Consider the following 24771-nt stretch of genomic DNA (forward strand, 5'->3'; position numbering starts at 1 on the left):
GTGATGATTGCCTCTTCTCTAACTGCAATCTTCATGGCAGTTTTTTTGTTTTATCTCTCTCCATGCAGGGTACACTGAGGGGCTCGGGGCGCACTGTGCCGCGTGCCATGCCACAAGGTGGGATAAGGAGCAAACAAACAGACGAGCAGCGCTTAGCAACCCTGATCAGAGTGTCTGCCAGGGTCCTGATAAGCTGACAGGCAGGAGAGGACAGCGAGAGGTGGAGAGAGTGGGCTTGTGGGGCTGCAAGCCTGTTGACATTGAAGGGCGCTTTCCCTTTCTGAGCACTAATGGCCATGAATATCACAACAGGCAACAATAATATATATATTTTTTAAACTGGGAGGTGCTAAAGAATGCAGATGCAGATTCACAATCTCAGAGGATCTCAGAGCATCTGTGTGAATGTGAGGCAGCTAGATTTGAGCTGATCTTAAAACATGTTCTTACTGTTATTTTTATTTTTACCACCAGATTTTCCTTTTCTTTCTTGTCTCTTTATGTCCAGATAAGTGGTTGTGTGTGATAGTTGCAGAGGCATCTTCACCTCAATTTGCCTCATTTGGACTGAATCTGCATCAATTTTTGACACACACAAGCTGATAAAGACTTGCAGATACCAGCTACTTACTGTACAGGCCCCAACATATAGTGAGTGTTATTGGCTCCTGTCCCAAAGCGTGCATCAGCAGTGCGGTGAGTTGGATGCATCTTGCAGTGCTGCCTTCCTTGACTGAGTGGTGGGGCCAGTCTACATCTTGGTGTTGGTTTCAGTTCATTTGGGTTAACATGTAGACGCGGAAGACACTCAACCAAAGTACTTCAGGGCTGAGGGTTATTATTGATTGTCCATCATCCAACAAAAGGAGTTTCTCACTACTCTGAAGCACAGATTTTTTTTTCTCCTTCTCTTTTGCCACCGACAGGCTCATGTTAGATAAGACCCGCCCTCTTGATGCCATCCAATCGATAGGACAATGACAACCATGTGACCATGACACGTTTCATCTCGTTTGTATTTAGGTGTCAACATGGAGCATAAGAAGGAATGTTGAAATGTTGAGTTGATCAAAGTCAATTTCCTAAAAAGTAAAAGTAACACAAAGTTACTCAATGAGATATTATTTTAAGATTGAGATCAGATGGACATATATTATTTAAAATACTTTGTAAATAGAAGTATTTGGATTCAGAATCACATTGAAATCTCAAACTTGTCCTCCATAATTTGTCTGTATACTTCACTGTGCTGCATCTTTCATGCTGCTCCACAAAGTGTATCATTCTCAAGACAAGATCAAAATTTCAATAGCATGCAGGTGAAACGAGGTGTTCACCTGGATTTACCCTTAATGCAGTACTTTTTACATCGCGATTGGATAAACATCATGTAGTGTACCCCTCTGGGATATTAAAGGACATGTTCATGTTTCATGTTTTGGGTCCTCCGCAACCCAAAAGTGTATTTTCATCTCACTCTCACTATCTGAACATCTGCCTTGTCTTTTGATGGTTGGTCAATCCATCTGTCTGCTGATTAGTGCACATCTGGGTGTCTATCCATCTGCCAGCTTTTGGAGCCAACATGTAGGGGACATGAGCAACACAACGGTGGTTTTATACAGCGGTGGGAGACGAGGATGCAGAAAAATGAAATAAAAAGCATTCCGATTTTTCAGAAAAATTTGTTTAGTAATAATAGTATTAAGTTTTCAATTAGTATTTGATAGCAAATAATCCATGATATTTTTAATGTAACTTGCCCAACACAGAAGACAAGTTTTCCAAGAAAGAATATAGAATTTGAGTTGTTTGAGTGTCTGCCCAACGATGCTTCCTTCAACCATATGGTACTCAAGGAGAATAAACAAAGCACAGAAAGAATTTGCAAATACAATTTGACCCAGGTCTGTTTACAGATCAGTGAACTTTAATTGGCGCTGTCAGCCCATGCTCACTTCCAGCCTACCCATTTCAATACTGAGACAATAACAACATTATGGAGCTCAATAGCTCATATTCCTATGCGGCAATAATATCGAGATCCCTCCTCCTCTCAGTGTAAATCAATGAAGTGAGATGGCCTTTGGCTTCATTTTTCATCTTTAATATTGATTGCTGTTGTATTTTGGAGTGCACTGTCAGTCCAATTAAGGAGAATTTAATTGATTTTTCTTCACAAGCTGGGTTAGATTGGATTGGTTTATGCAAAGCAGATCAAACAGAAGTACTCCCAGGACTCCCTTCTATGTGTAAAATACAGCTCTAATGAGCAGGGGCACCCTGACATTCTCCCTCTATTTCTTTCTCTCAGCACAAATTGACACCCACATGAACACACTTGCACACAAAAAACAATTCAATATAACGGCAGTGGCAGTAGTAATTATTGTAAGAAACCACTCTGATGATTCCAACAATGTTACATGAATAGTCATTTTCGGTGCGCTGTAATTGCGAGGAATGATTGTGTTCAGTAGAGTGGGTGGCTCCAAACCACTGTTGTATTTCCCCCCAGAGAGTGTTGAAACTTAGGCAAAGAGTTTGATAATTCATACAATTATATGTGATGAATAAAGCAGGTGTCTCTTCATTTGAAAATTCCACAATGACCTTTACAGGAAGCCTCCTCTCATGAAATATACATGACCCTGAACACAATATGTCAGACAGCTAGACAAGGCTAATTAGCTGCAGGTAAATTCTGAAGGCCTCCCTTGCTCTTTTGCTCACATATGCATGCACACACACGCGCGCACGCGCGCACACACACACACACACACACACACACACACACATGCTCGAAGAAGAAATCTTTCTTAGCTATGAGGACATGGAGTTTCTTGAATGTGTCAGTATCTTGAATCATCATGAGGGCTTTGGTTCTTAACATTGAAACGGACTCAGGGGTCCTAGCAAAGAATTAGCCTGACTGAGGACAGAGGACTATTTTCCCCTGGTTTTCATGCTAAGCTACGCTAACCTGCTGCTGGCTGGCTTTAGATGGATAAGATAGTGGTATCAACCATCTCATGTAACCATTGGCAAGACACTTTCTTTCATCAGAACAAGCATAGTTCCCAAAATGTTCAACCAATACTCATGTAATAGTGCTATATAGTCAAATTGGTAGACTCTACAATGGCAACCACTTTACACTTTCACTTTATTTCCCATTCCCAATTATAATTTCCTGGAGAGCAGAGGGCTAATGTTTAATGTATTGGTCTGTATGTGTTAGTCTGTCTGTCTGTTTGTTTGGTTGCTATAGAGCAGTTGAAATGTGTTGTGTTATAGCAGTCTATCACTTGTCTATTCACTTAAATCTCTACTTTCACATTCCTGGAGGCTGGTATTAGAGCTAACACCCCTCCTCTTTGCACCTTTGCACAGCCTGCGAGTGTGTGTGTGTGTGTGTGTGTGTGTGTGTGTGCGCCATGGAGGGAGTGAGACGGAGACCGTGCTGTCTGGGTGCCCCCTTGCTGAGCTGTCAGCACTCCCTGGCACCGGGTACACAGCACAGCTGCAGGGGAACCACTCTGCAGGGAACCTTCGTTTCCATCTGTCTCCAATTTACAGTGGCACCTATTTAGGGCAGCTCAGCGGCTGTGCATGCCATGAGCCACGAGAGAGGGGTGAGGCTGGCTAAAGGTGGTCAAGAGAGGTGGGTGTCAATAGACCAGAGTTTATGGCAGCAGGATTATGTCATATTAAAAATATTAAACCTGGTTTTATTGTATTAATACATCAGCCTATTGTATTGTTACTTCAATTTAACAGAGAAAGACCAAAACACATAAGCAATAATGTAGTTAATGTAGTTTGGGGTATTTGTTGGGCTTTAGATACACATACTACATTTAATTGTATCACCAGTCACACTATCATATCAATTTAATAACATTGTGAGCATTTATCAGTTTGTGTGTGTGTGTCTGTGCGTGTGTGCACGCATGGTCAAGTGTTCCCCATTCGTGCATGTGTGTATTCACTGTGCACTCCTGAACTTCTGTGTGTGCGCAAGTATGAGAACGGGCTTAATTTAGCAGGTGTGCTTTGACAGTTCTTGAACGAGAGCCAAGTCTGCTGTGTGAAGGGTAAGAGAAAGGAGGCGCTCAATGTGCATCTGTGCTGAGCTCGACTGTGACAGATGGGGACGGTTTAACTTATAGAGTTCTGTTAAGATCTGGAGGTTTTTTTTTTCCGATGCTGTCGTTGCAAAACAGGTGTGTATTCTAAAAACACAACAGAGAGAGGAGGTGAACGAGCCTCGACTGACTTATTTGTCTGGTTTCTACTGATAGAAGTAGGCTGCCGCTGTGTTTCGTCTTTATGTGGGTCCAAATTCACGGCAGTAACTCCCGCTGGAAGAGGCAAGAGAGTGTTCTCATTCATCCTGTCCCACTGTGGGTCAATGGAAACAAGTAGTCACAAACAGTAGTCACTTGAGTCACATGTTCTGTGTGAGCGTCCCATGAACTGTTGTTGAAGCTCACAAAGGAACTAGTTAACTAGTTGCACAGGAAGAGACTTAGCTTGTGTGGAAGCTGTTATAATTATGCCTTTTCTCGTGAAGTAACTTTGAATATTTCTGAGGTAATTCTAATAATCCAGACAGGAATGAATGTGGTTTATTCCGGTAATAGCAGGTCTGTGAGGTTTTTGTCTGTCTTAAAAAGTAAATCACCTTCTTGGGTAAGTAAACTGTTAGTTTCAAGTATCAAGCGCTTCCATCGTTGTGCTTTTCTGACCTTTGTGCATCCTGTAGATGTGTACAGTCAAGCAACAATCACTTTTTTTAGTGCATGTGTTGGCGCCGAGTGCCCTAAGGACGACTGGGGAGTTGAAAGGTTCAGCTGGTTAGTGGTAGCCAGGTGTTAGACGCTTCTCCATACACTCAAAAAAAGAACTTTTTGGTGTTGTACAATATACTAGATTAGTTGGCATATATTCTACAGTATAATAATAAGTTTCACTTTGTACTAGAATTCCTTACGTAAAAATGTATATGTTTACATATTTTAATCATACAGTAAATTAACTATGTGGGAAAAGTAAATTTTACTACACAATTTCTCATACTGTTTACGTGTTTTATAATGACTGAACATAAATCGAAAAATGGTAAGTAAATTTTAATTCATCTAAACATGTATCCCGTTTGAAACAAACGACGCAGTTCAGAGCGACAGCGAGACGAGACGTTGACTGAGAGGAGAGGTGCTTCATGGCCGAACAAGTAAGTTATTGTCTGTCTACATTTGTGAAAATATATCGATATGTGTGTCAGAGAGAAGGACGGAGCCGTTTGCATAGCGCAATATGCGCGATTTACCAAGCCAACAGTGCTGCTGCCGGCTTTATGTTTGTGGCTAAACTTGAACATACTGAAATGAGTTTGAAACATGCTAAAGCTATATTAGCCGTCTGGTTGTTACGATACGGGACTCCCGGTAGCGAAGCGGGGTCCGGCACTTAATTCCTCCATGTCGCTGCTACAGTGCAAGTTCTCTACCGTCCCCTCACTCGTTCCACTTCTTCCCGTGGTAACCTGCCCCCCCCTTTTTCTCCCTCTTTCCCTCTCGAGTTCGTCACGTCTTTTACGTATGTTACGTATTGTCATCTGTGGAGGTTTTTTTTTTTTTTTAAGTAACGAGTCTGTTTTTACGATGTAAGGAGTAGATGTTAATGTTTAGTATATTGTGGGTGTATAGGCCTACTAGGCCTTTAGTGGTGAAGTCCGCCTATATTGTCATGATCAATTAGCTGTAACTCACACAAGAAAAAGTGTATTTGCACAAAAATGTAGCTTCAAAACACCTAAGTACACCTTTTCACATTTGGCACTTTATTGTATATAGTTATTGTAATAGTTGGTATTGTACAGTAAACTAACCTTTAAAAAACACTACCTTCCACAGGATAATGTTTTGTTTTTTAATTTAATCCAGAGGAATGCTCAACTGTTTTATTACAAATGTAACGTATGAATTTGTACTTTACATTTCTTTCACAGGAATCAAACAATAAAGCAGGGAATTATATCATCACATGTGGAGGGTTACATAGGAAGAGTGACTGTTCATCGCAGACATATTAGTCTCACAGGCAAGTATAAATCTAAATATGCATGCTCTTATACTGCTGTTGTTATTTTACCCTACTCTTCACTATATAATCAAATATAAATATGGGACTAAATGTTTTCAATTTTGATTTAATAACACAAATTCTGTTTGTTCATTTACAGGTTGACCTTATTCATAAAGGGAGCCAGTGGACAGTTGAGGTAGGGAGGAGGTCTAGAGAGGACAACAGGTTGACAGGTTTCAACTTTGTGTCAACAGGGAGAAACAGCAGGGCTGTTATGAGATGGGCATGCAAAAAGTGCAACTTTAGGACACCAAAACGTTTAGAGCTCTTAACGCATGATTGAAACATCTACACACCAGTCAAGGCCAGTCGCTACCTTGTTTATACTCAGATTGTCCTTGCTCATTTAGAGGTTGTGTTCTAAGTTAAAATTAAAAGCCAAATCGAGCCTTCATTTTTGTTCATCATTATTACAGTGCTACCTTGTGTATTGCACCATTGGGCTCAGTTCCTATTGTTGATTTTTGTCCATTCAGATCAAGGCAGAATTCAGAAGAATCACGACAATTCCCCTTGAGCAGACGTTCATGTACAAGTTCGACTACTACACACCAAAACTTATCAGCTTGATGAAAGCCAGGGGTGGTGGCCTTGGGATCAAGCTGAGGCCGTTTTTGGACAGACTGAGTCAGGTGTGTTTGTTCTAAATTGTGCTTATTCACACTGTATACTGCTCCATGCAATTAGAGCACCAACTCCTACACTTTGTTGCTTCCATGTTCTTCCACACTCCATGATTCCACAAATGGGTCTTGCTTTGGACTCAAGTCACTGTTTGTTGCAGATTTATGCAGTTCATTGTGCATGAATAAGAGGTTCAGTACTGACAATATATTCATCTGTTTACAGAACCAAAACATTGAAATGAGACGTGAAGCTATTATCCGCAGCCTTATCCTTTACCTTGGTGAAAAAGGGGAGGCTCTTTTTGAAGACTGCCCGGTAAGCATGTTTTTGTTGTTTTTTATTGTAAAGTTCGTGTAATATTTCATTAGCTGTTGGTTAACAAGATTAAACAGTTCAACTGATTCACTTTGCCTTTTCTTAGTAATAAGGTTCCAAATTTTAACTCAAAAGTAAGAGAAATGAAAAAAAGATGGTGTGATGGACCAAATAGTACACTGAAATAACCACAGGAAAGAAGAGACTGTTAGGAACTGGTACAAACCTATTGTTATGACCCACCCAAATTATCTGACACACCTGTCAAAGGGAACACAACATGATTTACTCTACCTGGCGAGCAGAAGGGGGGCATGTAACATTCTTCTGGGGTTACAAAGTCACTGGGTTTCTAGGCACAGCAAATTTGTGGAATGTAGCCATCTTGTGCCATCAGGTTTCACACAATTTAATTTACTCAGTTTAATGTAAACTGAGCAGTTCTTTTATCATGGAAGTTAACATGCAATTCTTTCTCCTCTCTTCAAACAATTAAAGTAATTCTATTTTTTTAAATGCATGTATATGTAAGTAGCATTATCTAAACTCTTTTTGTACATTGTATACAGGAGGACAGCCGCAGTGATGCAACTCAACACACTATGAAGATCATGGTTGTCCATGGCACTGATGGAGAAGATCCTGTTGATGTATCCATCCTCCTTGAAGGCAAGGAGATGTTGGCGGGATGCGGCAGCACTGCCAAAGCTTGCACACTGCTTATGGGGCTTATTTACGCCCTGAACCTTGCATACCCTCCAGCATTGCGCTACACATTTGAGGTTTTTCAAAAACTTTTTCTTGAACTGGATGGGATTAAGCTGTCTCCAAAAGTACAGAGTTTGAAGACGAAGTTGCTGTCTTAAATGCACACAGACTGGCAATGTTCACCAGCCTGTTTTCACATGGACGTTCTGCTTGCCTTATACACTGTACAAGAATTGCTGCAACTTTGTTCAGTGTTGACCAAAAAACTTACACTTGACAAAAATAGGAATGTTTATCCTGCTTGTACCCTCTTTGCCTCTGAGTTCAATTTAATCCAGGCTGTTTTGTATCACGTAAGGCACTTGTTCTGTCAGTTGATTGCAGATTATTGATTAAAAAAAAGTAATGTTTTATTCTTTAAAATGCAGTGATTTAGTTTAATTTAGTGAAGTGTGATTTTCTTCACACTGAATTTTTAGTTAAGAAAAACTGCTACAGCTCCAATCATACATCATGAAGATGTCACCCTGAGGTTCAGCACCCAAAGTTGATGTGACAGTTTTGTCTGGTAGCTTGAAAATGTGTGTCTTTTGACAGTGATATGTTGTTGTCACTAATGATACCTACCTGTGTGTTGACAAAATAAATAGGTTGAATTGCATTGTGGCTGTGATTTGTGATCTATGAAGATTAATTAACATTTATCAATAGAAGATTAACAAAATGTACATAATTATAATAAGTAATAATAACATACAATTAAGTAATTGAAAATGAAAAATGTCTAATAAAATCTACTTAGTTATTTCATTCAGATTTACTTAATAATTTCATAACATTGACGTTATTGTCTGTTCAAAAGTTAATTAGACTTTACTTAATTAGTTTAGATAAATATTATTTATGCATAAACATAATTAAGTAACATTTACTTAATATTTCCATGGATATTAAGTCTAGAATTAAGTACATTATACTTGATACTTGATAGTGAGATTTACTTAATCATGCGACAGTAAAAGTTACTTAGTTAGTGTTAGTGCAAATTGTTACGAGGATTTTATTAAGTAAATTCAACAAGTTATTTTTTTGAGTGTATGGCTGCTTCTCGCTAGCAGACACCAAACAGCCTGCTTTACTTTTGCTGTACATGGTGAAAAGTTTCATCTTGACCGCCTCCTGACCAAACTCCTGTGAAAAAAAAAAAAACTGTATACATTTGCATTCATAAAGGAGAGAAACTTGTTCCATCATTGTTGGGAGATTGTACTCGGATGACAATTAATAACCTGGCTAGAATGCAATAAAGACAGATTTGATGCATTTCCGATGCACCAACAAAGTTGCAGATTATTTCGCTTGTCTCCTGCATGCTGATTGGAGTTTTAAAGAGGTAATGAAGTCCTGGTGTGTCCTCCTGCTGGGTTTGTATTTGGCAAGGGGTGCCTGTGTGTCGCTGATAGAGGGATCTCTCTGACACAGCTGCTCTGGCCCGCCGCATCTGGGAGCAAGTAGCGGCAGCCGCTGGGGGGAGATAAGGCAAGGCTAGCCGCTCGCCTGTAACACACGTATTGCCCCCCCTCTGCCCGGTCTCCTCTCCTCCCCTGCGCCTCCTTACAACCACCCTCCCTCCCGCCATCCTCCTGACCTTATCTCGGGGGAGAAGGCACCACTGGGTCGCTACTGTGATAGCACCTGCCAGAACCAGAGCTGGCCTCTGGTGATTATGGGGGAATCATTATCTCTCTCTCCCCAAAAACTCATTTTATACCTGCCAACATCTGAGGGAGGGGGCCAAAAGAGCAACGGCTACACAGAAACGTGTGTGTGTAAATTTGTGTGTGCATGCCTGCGTGTGTGTGCATGCCTGTGTGTGTGTGTGTGTGTGTGTCAGGCAAGTAGGTTGGGGCAAAAAATAAAATACCTGCAGCAAAACATCCTCCCTCTTTGGAATGCAGGATTTGAATTTGAAATAAATGTAATAAGATTAAGATTATGTGTAATGATGGCTGATCATCTGTTTACAGTCTGACTGTTAAATAGATTCAGAATCAAGCATAGTCAGGGCAACTGGTATACGATTTCTTTAACACTTTATTTAAAAATACATCAAGAATATTATGAAAAAAACAAAAAAACAACATTATACAATAATAAGAACATTTTTTAAAACATAAATAGGACAAACCACCTGTATGAGTTCCAAGCCAGATAGGAAATACTCATAATTGATGGGTCCTAGGTTTTGTAAAATCTCTAAATGGAGCCGGGGATCATAATTGTCTTTACATCACGTCTTTAATCCATTGATTGTGTGGTGGAGGGGTTACATTACATCCTTCCACTTAAATAAAATTGAGAACCTAAAAGAGAGGAGATGTTATCGGAAAAAAAATAGGAACTGTGATTGAGGGCATAATATTACAGCCATAATTCTTATAATGTGTCCAAAAAAGGAGATGAGAAAGGGCAACATTTTGGTCAAGACCACAAAATATGGTAGAGGATCATTGGGCTCTGTTTGTTTGTGCCTGTTATATGTACGATTACACGTAGGGTTTTATTGCCAGTGTAGCTGGACTGTATTAGGATGTACTGTGCATACAGGATTGGACCCCTCATGTCTCATTCCTTGTCTGTCATCAGTGCACCTAGATCATTTTCCCATTGGTCTTCAATATGAGATACAGAGAGATTTAATCTATTTAATCTATATAATCTAGTGCAATTCTATCATAAATGATTGAAACTCTTAAAGCCCTAAATTAGCCTATTTACCTTTAGTATAGAATCCAGCCAAGATAATGGGGGATAGTAGGGAAATTGGTAAACTTCTTATGTAAGTCTCTGATTTGTACATAACAGAAGAACTGAATGCTTGTCATCCCGCATTTTTATTTTTGATAATTGTCTATAGCTGACAAAAGTGTCATCAATATACAGATCCCCAATGTAAACCGTCATCATACCAAATATGGAAGCTTTGTCTAATTGAAATTATAGGTGAATGAATAGAAATGTTCTCAACACCAAAAGGCACTTGATCAATCAAGTTTACATTTATATCTTAAATAAATGATGGCAAACATGTGCAAAGCAAAGCAGGGAGCGAGTGTGGATACTCTTATGAGATTTGATGAGTTTTTAATTAGTAGCTTACATGGCGTTTAGCACTTCATCCCCAAATCTGTTCCTTTTACTCTGCCATTCCTTGCTTCGTTGATGAGTTTAGTCTTTGCTCTTTGTGTTCTTATTTTTAAGCTCCTCCCTCAATTATCTAATCAGTTTAAAACTGTAGAGATAAATCCCTCTTGCTTCACATCATCCTGAGTGAGGTTTAAACTTTCTGTCTCTGTCATTACCCCATTATCTGCATCTGTATCTTGTCATTTGTTCCCAAACCTGTGATGAACATCCCCTCCTGCTCTCCTACCGGTACGATGTTCTCACACCTACTAATATTCTGCAATAAGTGTGCTTTTGTTTTTGTTTTTTTCTCATCTTGCTGACTACCAGGGTTCTCCCATATAACCCAAATAGAAACCAAACTGTTATCAGTCGCTCTGGGATTTAAATCTATTTGAAATTCATTATCATTGCACTGTATTTATTTTGACTCAAATAATAAAATGTGGATGTCTTAAATACACGAACACTTGTAAATGTGGGAAATCCCATTGGTTTAGCTGTTCAAAATAAAAAAAGCACCTACATTTTATGTGTTGAAATCTGTCCCCCCCCCTCTCTCTCTCTCTCTCTCTCTCTCTCTCTCTCTCTCTCTCTCTCCCCCACGCCCAAAGACAGCAACACGCGTTTCTCTCACTTCCCCTCTGCTGATGACCATATGTGCGTTGGTTTCAGCCAGGCACTTGGCACATCTGTGTACTCACATCCCCTCTCACTTCTCTCATGAGCACATTTACTTGCCCAAATAAAAATGTGAGGTCGTGTGTGTGTGTGTGCTGTCAAATGCACAGGTCACTCCGTCTGGGTTAGGGGTTAGTGAGTCCCGGGGGGTCAGAGGTCAAGGAGGTGATGGCAACAGTGTTGCTAGAGTTTCACATGAGAGCCCCTTTCAGCTGTCCGAGCTTTGTGCAGTTTACTTTGGCATCTTTGATTCTAAATGTGAGCTAGCAGTGTTTCAGCTTATGTCTTTTCCCACAACAGGCGTGCTTTTTCTCTGTTTAGAGGAGACAGCTTACTGGCACCCAGATGGCATAGTGTGGTGGGGGGGGGTGAAGTGCCAGTTCACATGAAAAATGTAAATTGACCCGAGCAAAGAAATTGCCGTGGCCTCTAATTCTTATTATTTTCATCAGAACGACTTCCAAGGGGAATTCCTCTGTTAATCTAATGGACACGAATATGTTGGTGGGAAGAGCTGCCCACGTCAAAATGGAGAACAAAACTGTAGTGTGAATTTCTAGTGAAATGGTCTATGGTTACTTTTGATTTTTTTTTATTTTGTTAAATTGCAGACTCTATTTTGATGTTGTTATTGATAATATTTACAATTATGGTCACTAATAGTGTACGTTTTGGATGGTCAGCTTTGCAGTTACATGTAGCTTAGGAAGTCGTTTAGCTGAATGTTTTTATTTTTAAGGTTGAGTCTCACAGCATTAGCTATTCATGACATATAAACACATACATTTTTCTGTGTAGTTGGTGGACCAATCCAGGGCTAAAACTCCAATGAATATTGGAAGCACAATTCAGTTTTTAGGGTAAGGGGAATCAAAGGACAATTTAAAATTCTCCTTTAACCTGTCAGCTTTGCTTGTCTTATAGAAAGGCATTATATCAGGTTAATGTGAGATGTATGGGATATGAGGAAAATATGTTGATGATATTAAAAATATTGGGAACAGTGTAAATACTTGGTCACATCATTAATATGATTTTATAGCAAAATAGATTATTTTCCTTGGATTTGCTGTGATCAGGTTCCATGTAAAGTTCACCTTTGCTAAAATGTGACAAGCAATTATCATCAATTATATCATTAATTATCATTTAACAATGATACCCGTGGCTGTTTTCTTTTCTTTCTTTTTTTTGTTGCACTTTATAGTGAACTCATGCATACAAAAATGTCAAAGTCATTAAAAAAAACAGAGGTTAAATTTAAACTGAAATGTTTAAATTGTCATATACATAACATTGTTTGCATGTCTTTAATGCATCCTAGCATTGGGCTGCTGTGAAGACTCCAGGGAGCAGCTTGGGTTTCAGTGTCTCACTCAGGACATGTGGACTGTAGGAGCCGGGAATCGCACCGCCAACCTTTAGGTTAAAGGACGATCTGCTCTGCCTACTGAGATATGCTCGCAGAGAAGAGCTGCAAAACAGAAAAAACTACAGTTGGAACTTCGAAGTTAAGAAAGACAATTCACAGACACACAACTTTAAGGATGAGCAGATTCATGGACACGTGCCATTATAGCCACTGAGGAGCAAGGTGCACAGAAGCAAAGGATTCTGGGAAGGAGGGAAGGGGGGTAACAAGGAGGGAAGGGGTGGCTGCTGGCCACAGACAGCTGGTTCCTGACAGAGGAAGCCCAGACGGAGGCCCAGGTCCTGCTGCCTGCTGCTGTCTGCTGCTATCACCACAGCCAGTTCTGCTGCTTGGCCTCCCCAGGGGCTTCAGCCCTGCAACACTCCCAAACTGTAACACAGTTACACACACTTCTTCTTCTTCTTTGAGCTGCAGGGGCAGGCAGGGCAGGAGGAGGGCTCAGACTAGAGCACAGCCCTTCAACCACAGCCACGAGACAAGCTGACCTGCCACAGACACACACACACACACACACGCTGTCACACACACTGCGCTGGAAGGGAACGAAGAGAGTTCGAGAAAGAACCAGATGAATGGAAAAGAAGAAAGAACGGCCGGTGTACGCGCAACATGTGCCAAGGGACGTCTTAATTGGACAGCAAAGGAGACTTGGAGCTGAGGATTAAGACTGTTACTCGTTGGTATCAACATACAACTATCACACACTTTTTTATCGCAAAGTTGACAGAAGGCAAAGGACAAGCACCAGTGGAATCCAGGAATAACGCAACAAGGATCGGAGCCTTTAATGAAGAGGTGAAAGGAAGAAGAGGAAGCAACCTCCGGCTGTTTTCTTGTTGTTTGGAGCAACAGCTACGTCCTTGTCCTTGCATGGCAGCTCAGTGGGTCACACAATGATCTACAGGGGCCTCAAAGGCAAACTGGATGAATATTATGAGGAGCAGCAAGCAAAGCCTGAGGGACATAAGGACAAGAAAGTCCAGCAGCAAAGCCTTAGAACATTTTGGAGCTCATAGAGAGTGTTAGCGTTCATAGTCTCCGCTACACGGTTTGGACTTATAGACCTGCCGGGCTGCATATAGTGCTTCATGTGAACGGTGTCTCCCCTGACCTCGAATCCCTTCACCTCACAAAGAGATCGGAACGCCGAGTTCTCAGCGGTGGACATTTGAAGGTCCAAACATGTCTGCCAAAGTACACTTGGAGCGCCAGAAGAAGGCCGAGCTGAGAGCTGGGGCTCCCTCTGCTCCGGCGTTCGCCCCACGTGTCCCCACGGTAACACTGATCAGCCACAGAGAGCTGAGGGAGAAACACACTGCCAACAGGCTCCAGCCTGGAAGCCTTGATCTGAACCTGGCAACCAGCAGCTACTACAGATGTCGCGAAGGTAGGACCCGTTTTATGAATTCTTTTGGCGGTGTGTTAGCGTGATGAGTGATGGTGGGTCCCGTCGCTGTCATGTCTGCTCATTAAGTTGGAGTGATTGACAGATAATCATCTTGTGTTGACTTAGCGCCGCATGCTGTAAGGGTAATGTTGCTTCATCTTGCTAGTAGACTTGTTAGTTGATTGAAACTGAGGTTTCAAGGTTAAAATGACATCAAACGTCACGATCTAAATGAGTTTTCTACTCTAAAGGGATTGTGTTTAATATGATGTAAGGTTTGTTTACAGTATTTTAAACAAACTCTCTTTAGAAATCAAATTGAATCACAAATCCCAGTTAAATTGGCCATCAATTGCATTTTTCCTCAACAGTGTCCTCTCATTGTCATGTATGATGTTCTTCATATGAGCTGTCATGCGCAAATAAATGTGTCATTATTTTTAACAAGCCCGGTGGAGCACATTTATCCCGTGGCACTGTGAGAGGAAGGTTTTTTTTGGAGAGTTGGATGGGGGGGGGGGGGATCTTCGTCTTCGGCTGCAGGGAACAGAACCAGATTCTTGAGGTTCGCTGTTCAGCTTCAATGGCTTCATAATACTCACATGCAGGTCATGCGGGTGCATCGAAAGGGGAATGAATGACGGGGCGAAAACTTTAGGGGTGTATTTTTTGCAGACAATGAGGGATCCTTGAAATACATCCAGGAAATAAAGGAAGAGAAAAAAATGTGTAATTGATTCTTAAAGCACAGAAAACACTAAAGAAGTGCCTTTAGGTAAAAATGAAAACATTCACTTGATTCAGCAAAGGGTTCGAGGAGAGGGAGATGCATTAAGAATCAGACATTAAAGGCCCAATTTTACTCTAAATATGTAGAAACTGTAAGCCAGAGCAAGGACTAATACCCGACGTAGTGAATTACCTGCAGCGCCTGCCGTCTCTTGGCAGTAATGAGCTTTGTGAACGTTGCAGCGATAAGGCCTCTATAATTAGGCTTAGTCATAAGCATCCCCCCTGTAATTCTGTGATAAAAACGCAGCAGAACTGTGGTGTCGGTGCTCCAACCCATTCGTCTCTCTCACTCACACACACTCACACACATGCACATACACACGCACACACACACACACACACACACACACACATGCATACACTGAGGAAATCAAAATGTGTCAATGTGAACTGTAGACACAGCTCTTTGTCTCAAGTAGTTTACCTGATGTAACCGTGTGTGCGTGTGTGTGTGTGTATGTTTGTCCAGTGATATGTTCACAATGTGTGTAAAAGAAGCAGTAATGTGTGTGTGTGTGTGTGTGTGTGTGTGTGTGTGTGTGTGTGTGTGTGTGTGTGTGTGTGTGTGTGTGTGTGTGTGTGTGTGTGTGTGAGGTGTTGCGAGCTGCAGCATAGGCTTCCTGTGAGGGAGCAGATGTCGCAGAGCTCAGGCACAGCTGCGACGGGCGATAACCGTGGTGGCAAGAATATGTCGGCACGCTGGCTCTTCTCCCTGGGTCTTATCAGTCGCACACAGCATACACACACACACACACACACACACACTCGTATAGACACTCTACAATAAGGAACTGCCACCCAGCACTAGCACACCCTCACAGGGAGCCCAGATAGAGGGAGGAAAGCAGAGAGAGAGAGAGATGGAGTGGGGAAGAAAAGGAGAAAGGACTAAATCAAGGGACTTTGAGGGAAAAGGTGCAGTGAATCCCTAACAAAGCCTTGGCTCATGTCTGCTGTATCATAGACTTCATAATTTTGTGCCAATCCTAATCCTCTATGGTTTCGAATGGGCTATTCTTTACAGTTTCCTCTCACAAGAAGTGATTACTAAGTACAAAACTTTCCCTATCTGGATCTATCATTGACATTATTATCCAGTCATTTAAACTGGAATCCAGAAAAAGTGAGATACGCATTCTATGCTTCAGTGGAAGTTTCTGTGGGCTGGATTGTCTTTTTGCCACATCACCATACCTCAGAAGCTGATGAACAATGATATCACAACCAGAATGACATCGCAAAAAAAAGTGAGACACATTTTGTGATAAAACATTTTTACCACAGCTTTTTTTCACTGAGCCGTTGCTGAATAATGACATCACCGTATCTCTGTATCTATCTGGCATGGATACAAGCAAATAAACGTGGCAGAGATCATCAAAAATGTGGGAAGATTAATTTTAATGATGATGTGTAAAGTTGGGGGAGGGGGAAACGGAGTAAATAAGCAATGGAGAATAGTGAGAGGTGTGTGTGGGAGGAGATGAGGTGTGTGTGTGTGTGTGTGAGAGAGAGAGAGAGAGAGAAAGAGAGAGAGAGAAGTTATCCTCTCTGTTTCCTCAGCACCAGCTTTGTGGTTTCTATGAGGAACAGATGTTCACAACTTGATACAGTGCCTCATCCCCCCTCTACTCACTATCTCCAGTGCCAGCACCACCAACTGTCTGCACACACACACAAACACGCGCTCGCACAAGGGCACACACACACATTGTCTCTTGGGAAACACAGTCACATAGCGGTGACTTTCTCATGTGAGTGTATGAGGGCGTATTTACCTGCACACTGAGGACTTTTTTACTCTCTCTCTGTCTCTCTGTCTCTTGCTCTCTCAGGCTCAGACTGCATATCCTGTTCTTGAGTCAACACTTGATATAATCAGGTGTCACTTCCTCTTTTGTCAGTTTGCACATCTGTTGGTCAGCTGTGGCCCTGGCCGGTGCTCTAACTCAGCCTGGCAGTCCGGCCGAAGAAAACACACAGATGCACTTACTGCACCTGTAGGGACCACACACACTCGCAGTCATCCTGAAAACCCTCCTTCAGATAAACAGAATCTCATCAAAGGGTCTCACAGCTTTCCCTTCATTTTTGTAGATTAGTTGTTGGAGTTTATGAATGCCTATGAATAATAAAGGAATTTAGGTAAAATCACACTGTTTTTTCCCATATTTCAACTGTTTTGCATGGCTCCAAAATGAAAGATTAAGCTTATGAAATATTAAAGACAAGCACAATATGATTTAAGCATTGCAATGCTTTTGCAATATTATTTGCATAAAAAAAAAATATTTTTGTCACAATTGGAAAAATAATGTGAATAGTACACGGACTAGAAAAATAGTCTGATATAGCCACAGCAGCGTTCCCTATAGTGCTTTGTTAGAGTTGTTCTGTGGCAGAAAACAACCCTGGAAGTCAAGTATTTCAAAGGACATTATTCTTTCCAAAGAGCATGGATTACATTTTGAATTCACATCATGTCTGAATGACTCAAACAACCCAACACTTTGCTGCTCGATTGCAAACAAAATGTCAGGGGTTCTATGGGTGCAATTTGTAAAAGCAGCATTCCAGTGTACGTGCTTGAGTGGGTAGGTCAATGATCCGTTACACTGCGCCGTATCACAGAAAGACTCTCTCTCTCTCTCTCTCTCTCTCTCTCTCTCTCTCTCTCTCTCTCTCTCTCTCTCTCTGGCTCATCCTCTTTCATAACATTATGGAGCAGCTTGAGAACATGCACAAATTAAAGATATTAACATGCAAAGGGAGAGGACAACATCCACATAAGCACATCACCAGAGACAACTATATATTTATACTTTATGTTGTACTAAATGACAAAAATCAAAGATAGGGACGATGCATGTGACTCAAAGGGAGATTACTCAACACAAGCCTTTTTTATCAGCGTTTTTATCAGCATAACATTTACTTTCTTTCCTTTTTTTTTTGACAAAGTGAGATGTACTCTTTCCCCCTTCGCCGCTGCCTGGAACCTACAATGGTGACTTTAATGGCAGCTCCAGAAGAGTGTGGTCTGTTGAATGTGCATAATAGAGGAGAGGATGGGAGAAGAGAGAGGAGCACAGGAACACAATGGGTCTAGCGCTCCTTTCAGTCGGCTCAGGGCCTTATCTCCTGTCAACACTCTAGCCTGTGACTGCCACTATAGGAAAGGATTTACTGTGTTTGAGTGGAGGAAACGCTGCAAACTTCTCCCTTGCTTTTACTCTGACACAGACAGAGAAATAGAGAGATGGAGAGAGAAATAGTGTCCATACAGCACAGTGACCAAACCAAGTTCATGTATCTCAGGGAGAGCTCCACCATCCAGGAGATGCAGTCAACATAAGAGACCCCACAGCTTATGGGTTTGTGAGCTGACGGAGGGATGGAGGATCCAAAGAGAGGGGAGACAAAGCTGCCTTTGTCATTAATGCCATCAAAGGGACTTCCAGCCGCAGTATTATGGCACGGAGTTCATCGAAGTGAGTCCCCACCTTGTGTGTGCGTCTTTCATTGTACAGTTTATCAGGCCGGCCACATGGAGTGTCGGCGCTAACCCAGTGACCGCTCGACAAAAGGCCAAATTAAGAGGAGTGAAAGGCTGTCGTACAGGGAGGCTGACAGGCTGACTGACGCCGTTCCCGATGAGAATAGCATCCTGTCAATCTCGGGGCTGTCACCTTGACAGGAATCCTTTCTTTGGATGCAACCCCCATCGTCCAACCTTTCTGTCACTCAAGGCCACACACACAACATACCTCTTCCCTTTTTCAGTATTCTGCACGGGGAAACAAACACCTACAGTAACATACTACTGACACACACACACACACCTAATACTGCATGTGTACAGAGCCACCTAAGGACATAACTCTGAAAGAGAGAAATAACTAGTGATTTTCATAACCACTCCATCCATCTCCTTGACAACTGTACAGACCCAGCTTGTAATGGCCTGTGCATCTGTTTATGTGTGTCATGTTAGTGTGTTTTACTGTGTGTGTGTGTGTGTGTGTGTGTGTGTGTGTGTGTGTGTGTGTGTGTGTGTGTGTGGTGAGGGGCAATATGCCAATATACATGCAATATGCCGTATTATATTGGCCAACAAAATATTGTGTTGGCACGCGACCGTAGGTTACCTAAAGTTATTCCCTCACATGGGCCGTGGGGGGAGCTGTCATGTTCCAATCAAAAAGCTCTGGGGTTTCCCTCTGCATGCTTGTTCACATTATTTAATCACGACGGGAGTGTTTTTAAAAAAGTCCTCCTGGCTCCATATGAAGGCGGCGTTTGTGTCGGAGGCTGGCGAGGCTGGTGAGACCAGAGTCAGGGCAGAACAGCTGTCTGTGTGTACTTTACAAGCTGGTTCTGTTTGTTCTGTAGACACAGGGGGGTCAGGAGGGTGTCAGCTTTGTCTTCTGTCCCCCCCTCTATGGCTATGTGTGTGTGTGTGTGTGTGTGTCCGGCAGAGGGAGAGAGAGAAGGGCAGGTGGGAGCAACCACCCAGTGTGGACAGGTGGAAGATTCTCACTATAGGAACTACATGTACTGGTCTTTTTCTCAGTCTCTCTCACTATAATTACATCTGCTTATCTAATATATTTGTTAATTTATTTTGTGGCTGTGCAAATCCATACAAATTACTGTAAACACACCAAAGTCAGGCAAAAGTCTGTTTTTTCATTTATAGCGAAGCTGAAATGATTTGTCAATTAACAAATTAGTTGACTGATGGAAAATTAATCTCCAACAATTTTAATAATGAATTGTTTAGCTCTTTAATGAAGAGTGAGGTTTTTTTTTTTGCTCTTCTCTGTTTTAGAACATTATTAAATGCCAATCTATAGACTAAATGATGAATCTTCTAATCCAAAATTTAATTGACAGATAAATGAAATAATTGCTATTTGCAGCCTAATCTCCAGTAGCCTGCTCGGACAGAGATTGTCATTTTGGTCACCTTTAAAGGGATAGAAGGTTGAAACAGCCTGTCATGCACCAATAACAACATGGGGACGTTAATGTTGCTAATTTGTGCTTCATATAGTCGGACAATAACTCATTATCAGCTACTAATTAAAACAAGCAACGCAGGAAAATACTGGAGCATCAGTGATAATATTCAGTCTGTCCATCTTCACATCAATCCAGCCACCTGACTATGACGACACCTGACGACAGAAGACAACTGTGCATTTTACGAGCTATGCAGTATTTACTGTGTCCATGTGCAGATAAACTGTATTTATTCTGTTGCATTGATTCAGTTCTCAGAAATCTGCTCTTGTGTTTTGTTGTCTTTTTATCCAAGTGTGGAATAAAGTAAATAGATTCAGCAGACTCTGCTCTGCCTGTAGTCCTCGTGGTGCTGACATGAGGAAACAGCGGCACCCACGGGTAGACAGCGGGACTCTCAAACAGTTGCATTTCACTCAGCTCCCACTGCTTTCTGATTGGACCGCTTGGGTCGCATCTGAAATAAATATAGTTTTAGGCTGCACTCCGCGAGCCGTATGGTTAACATTACGATTGTTTATATAGTTTTCAATGCATTTTTTGAAAATGAAACAAAGTGTTTTATAATCACTGATTGATATGCATGTCGTTTGGTAATATATAGTGCAGTATATTTAGCCTCCAATGCACAATTTGTAGCCAGTAGCCTATTGGGTGGCTACAATTTGGATCTTCTTCAAGTGAGAAAGGATTCCTGTACACAGCAGAGAGAGAGAGGGAGAGAGAGAGAGAGGGGGAGAAAGGGAGGGAGAGAGAGAGAGAGAGAGAGAGAGAGAGAGAGAGAGAGAGAGAGAGAGAGAGAGAGAGAGAGAGGTTAGCAGCTCCAGATGGTGTTTAAACGCAGACAGAAGGCTACAGCGGGGACAGAGAGAGGAGGAGGAGGAGGAGAGAGCCGCGGTTACTGCGTACAGTGAGCTCGTCAGCGTCGCTCATCAGTGGAGACGAAAACCGGTGTGGAGAAAAAAAACAAAAAAACAAACCCAAATTGTCAATTGACGTGGGTGAGAAGATGCGTTCAGACATGCTCAGCTGACTGTGCTTGTTGTGCGGGACAAGCGGACCTCTTTCCAAACCCCATCCGAAGACAAGTCGGCGGAGGAGCGGAGCGGCGCGTCGGCGGAGGAGGAGAAGGAGCGTACCCGGAGAAACGTGCTCGTTCACGGGCTCTCTTTTTTAAACAAGAGAAACTAAAGGGAGCAGCGTTGATCTCGCCGGATGTATGAGGACTTGTTCCCGACACCACGGACTGTGGCTGAACTGTGAACTAAAGAAAAAAATGTTTTTTTTTTCTAAGTTGTCACAGGAGGAATAACATTCGCACTCTGCAGACAGGATCCGCATCTTAATCATTCGCGTTTTTACACGGGAGACGCGAGGATCCGGGGACAAAGTAGAAACCGGTTCATAGTTTTACCTGCTTAAAAACCTCCAGTTCTACAGTTAAAACTGCGTTTCTTTTTACTTGATTTCTTCTATCTGGGATGGTTCAAATGAGCAAGAGAGCGGATATACACGACTGGGACAAGTTGTGATTTTTTTTTTTTTAAGAAGCTGTTTGCTTTAAAAAAAACAAAACTGCAAAACCAAAGACATCAACGTGCTTAAGGATCCAAGAGCACTGGCTTTGATTATATTTCTTCCTTTTCGTTATAACTGAGAAGAGAAACGCATCACAATTTATTACACCTGGAAAGTCAAAGCCCCCCTTTTGACCTCCCAAAGGAAAGTTCATTTATTTGTATTAGACTTGGCTTCTGCCTCCCTTTCCTCTCAATATTTAGGAGGAAGGAATAACATCTGAATAGTTTACCGCAGTAGACTATCTAGCAAAGGCTTTGTCATTTCCCCCCAAATAATGAGGATTGAGACGGTTTAAAACCTGTTTTAGCAGCGATCTGGTGTGGATTATCACCACTACAATTACCTCAGCTTGACCTCGACCTTCACAAAGTAAGTACAACCTGCAAACTCGACTGTATCAAAGCAAATCACAGGAAACATTTATTTTGTTATTCTTTGTGTGAAAATGCATTGAAGTCTTGCAAGAGTGCCTTTCTGTCATTTACAGAGGCGTTTGTTCTAATGGGGAGGGGTGTTTCATGTTTAAAGGCTTTTACTGCTGAAATAGTTCCACATTGTGGTCAACGTGTTTGCAGCTTTGGTGTGTTATGGTGAAAACAAACCAGGCTACTGTTCTTGTACCTATACTTAAAATGCCCTTTCTGCAATAACCCACTTTAATTCATCATTCCGTATATTAAATTGACTTAAGAGGGTGTGGGATGTTAATACAGGAAACATTAATATCTTCCCTGTGAGTGAAACAAAACATTTCTCCTTATTATTTGTTTGCTTATAATGCAGTAGATGTATGGGGGCATGCAGAGAGCAGAGTAGAATACGCAGAAAAAGGGAATAAAATATGAATTATAACATTATCATTAACAACATATGAACTTGTCTCTTCTCGTTTACGCTTTGGTCACTTTTCTAGTGAATGAAATGTGGTGAGAGAGCCGAGGTGGAGACAGAGACAGAGAGTCTGAGGGGGTTCATGAGTTGTTTGCCCTATCAGTCTGTGCTGCACATCAAAGACAAAGTGATGACACGCAGTCTTTGGTCTCTATGAACTTGGAGTCCTCCTGGACTGGGTGGAGGTGATGGGTGTGAAGGGATACACTTAGACATTTACCCTGAACTCAACTCCTTGCTGCCTCAGAACACAACCTCCACCTCCTGTAATGACATCGTAGTGCTTCGCCAGTTTATTATGTTGAAACTGGTCCAAGACTAATCATTTCTGGTGTGAGCGCAGGGGTGTTTTGTATTACTGTAGCGACTTGTGGAGACATTGAAGGCGCCGGTAGAGGAACTGGGATACTATGGCAACCAAAGGAAATAAACTCAACTGCAAAGTGATTTAACAAAAATAAAAAGAAGCTGAAATCATAGCGGATAATTTATAGCAAGGACTTGAGACTGTGGGGACACTCCCCGAGAAGAAACAAGTCCAGCCAAAGGTTTCTCCCCCCCACTTGAACAGCCTCAGCAGCGCACTCTTCTGCCTGTGAGTGCAACGGTAAAACACTCAGGCCATTTTCTCTGCAGGACACGGCCCTGTATAATTGGCCCTGGTAAATATCATCTGAATAATTTAACAGTTGATAATAGTCTCAAACAATGGATGGGAGGTTGCAGGGGTGAAACCGCAGTGCAGACACCCTGCCTCACCGCACATTATACCTCCATCACCACCAAGCGAGCATCCCAGCCTCTCTCCTTCCAGTGCTGGCCGCCCCATCGCTCAGCTGGGCCCCGGCGAGCCGCCTGCGAAGGCAGATGTCCCCACTTCATCATTAAGTAGCTCTCTTAAAAGGCAGGCCATTCATTATGACCCCAGCTTGCAGAGTGTTTATTCAGTTCCCATCCACCACAGGTGCATGGATGGGATGTCTTCTGTTTTTATTGCAGGAGGAAAACATACCACAGGTCTGAAAAGAAGCAGCAGCAGGCAAAGTCACAGGCCAAGCAGAGTCAGCACAAAGTCTCCGCTATTTAATGGCAACTAGAAGAAAAGCGTACTTTACTGCCCTTTATCCGCAGGCTTTTGCTTTCTTCTTTCATTATTCTGTGATTCATTGCTGCTATTTCAGGCGCATCATGATACCTTGATGTTTTTACCACCGAGCCGTCATCAGGAGATGGTGAAAGTCATTGCGGTTTTTCATCACCTCAGTCTGAACGCTGACCGGCTGCAGGTGACGCGGCTCTTTCTATCTTGTGACTTGATGCTGCAGGATCTATGTGCGGCGTACTTGTTTACTGTATTAGTGTGTGGGCTCGATGAGTATGCTTGGTGTGTGTGTGTGTGTGTGTGTGTGCGTGTGTGTGGTAATTATTGTGATCTAAATGCGGGCAGTGCAGGTGAAACTGGCTCCTAATTAATGAGCAGAGCAGATGGCCTCGGGTGGGCGGGAGTTGCGAGCCAGTCAGGTGGTCAGCACAACACAGACACCTGGGCCATCACAAACACGACAAGCCAAGCGGTTGACACAAGCCAGAGACATCTGGCCTGTGTGTGTGTGTGTGTGTGTGTGTGTGTGTGTGTGTGTAGTCAACAAACAGATATACACAGTGTTGCATCTTATATCACGTGACCCCGTCTACTCGTATTTACTCACATGTTTAGTTGCGAAAGAGGTCTAAGATATGAATCTACAGGAAAGAGGAAAAAGGAAACATATTAGAGAACAGTACAATTTAGTGCAGCAGACATGTTTTTTTTTTTCCTCTTCTTGCTCTCTGTTCAGTCAGTCTTCTCAAGAACCACTTAGGGGAACCCGACCCTCCAATTTGGAAACCATGGCTATATATCATATCCTTTTACGCTAGGGTGTTAATACGGTTTGGAAATGACACACACTTATAGCGCGGGTGTATTTGTATATAGTTGTGTGTATATGTT

At 42.1% G+C, this 24771-nt stretch overlaps 1 protein-coding gene and 1 long non-coding RNA gene across 8 annotated transcripts in view; both read left to right on the forward strand.

Annotated features, from left to right (window-relative positions):
• The first annotated feature begins 4163 nt into the window (after positions 1-4163).
• Positions 4164-24771, forward strand: part of cbfa2t3 (CBFA2/RUNX1 partner transcriptional co-repressor 3) — a 50574-nt gene continuing 29966 nt past the window's right edge. The window contains exons 1-2 of one of the 7 annotated variants that reach the window (XM_084006183.1): positions 4164-4226; positions 12995-14489. In XM_084006183.1, coding sequence (XP_083862309.1) covers positions 14285-14489 — 205 coding nt within the window. In that variant the 5' untranslated portion in view covers positions 4164-4226; positions 12995-14284. Of the gene's footprint in view, positions 4227-12994; positions 14490-21167; positions 22257-24771 lie in introns of those variants that run through there. The other 6 variants (XM_084006181.1, XM_084006180.1, XM_084006184.1 and 3 more) reach the window with 6 other exon arrangements.
• On the forward strand, positions 6648-8368 carry LOC311014987. The gene is made up of 3 exons (XR_014597311.1): positions 6648-6785; positions 7003-7095; positions 7665-8368. It is a non-coding gene; the product is annotated as an uncharacterized lncRNA (long non-coding RNA).

The sequence above is a fragment of the Eutrigla gurnardus genome (assembly GCF_963514095.1).
Source record: "Eutrigla gurnardus genome assembly, chromosome: 1".
Lineage (NCBI taxonomy): Eukaryota > Metazoa > Chordata > Actinopteri > Perciformes > Triglidae > Eutrigla > Eutrigla gurnardus.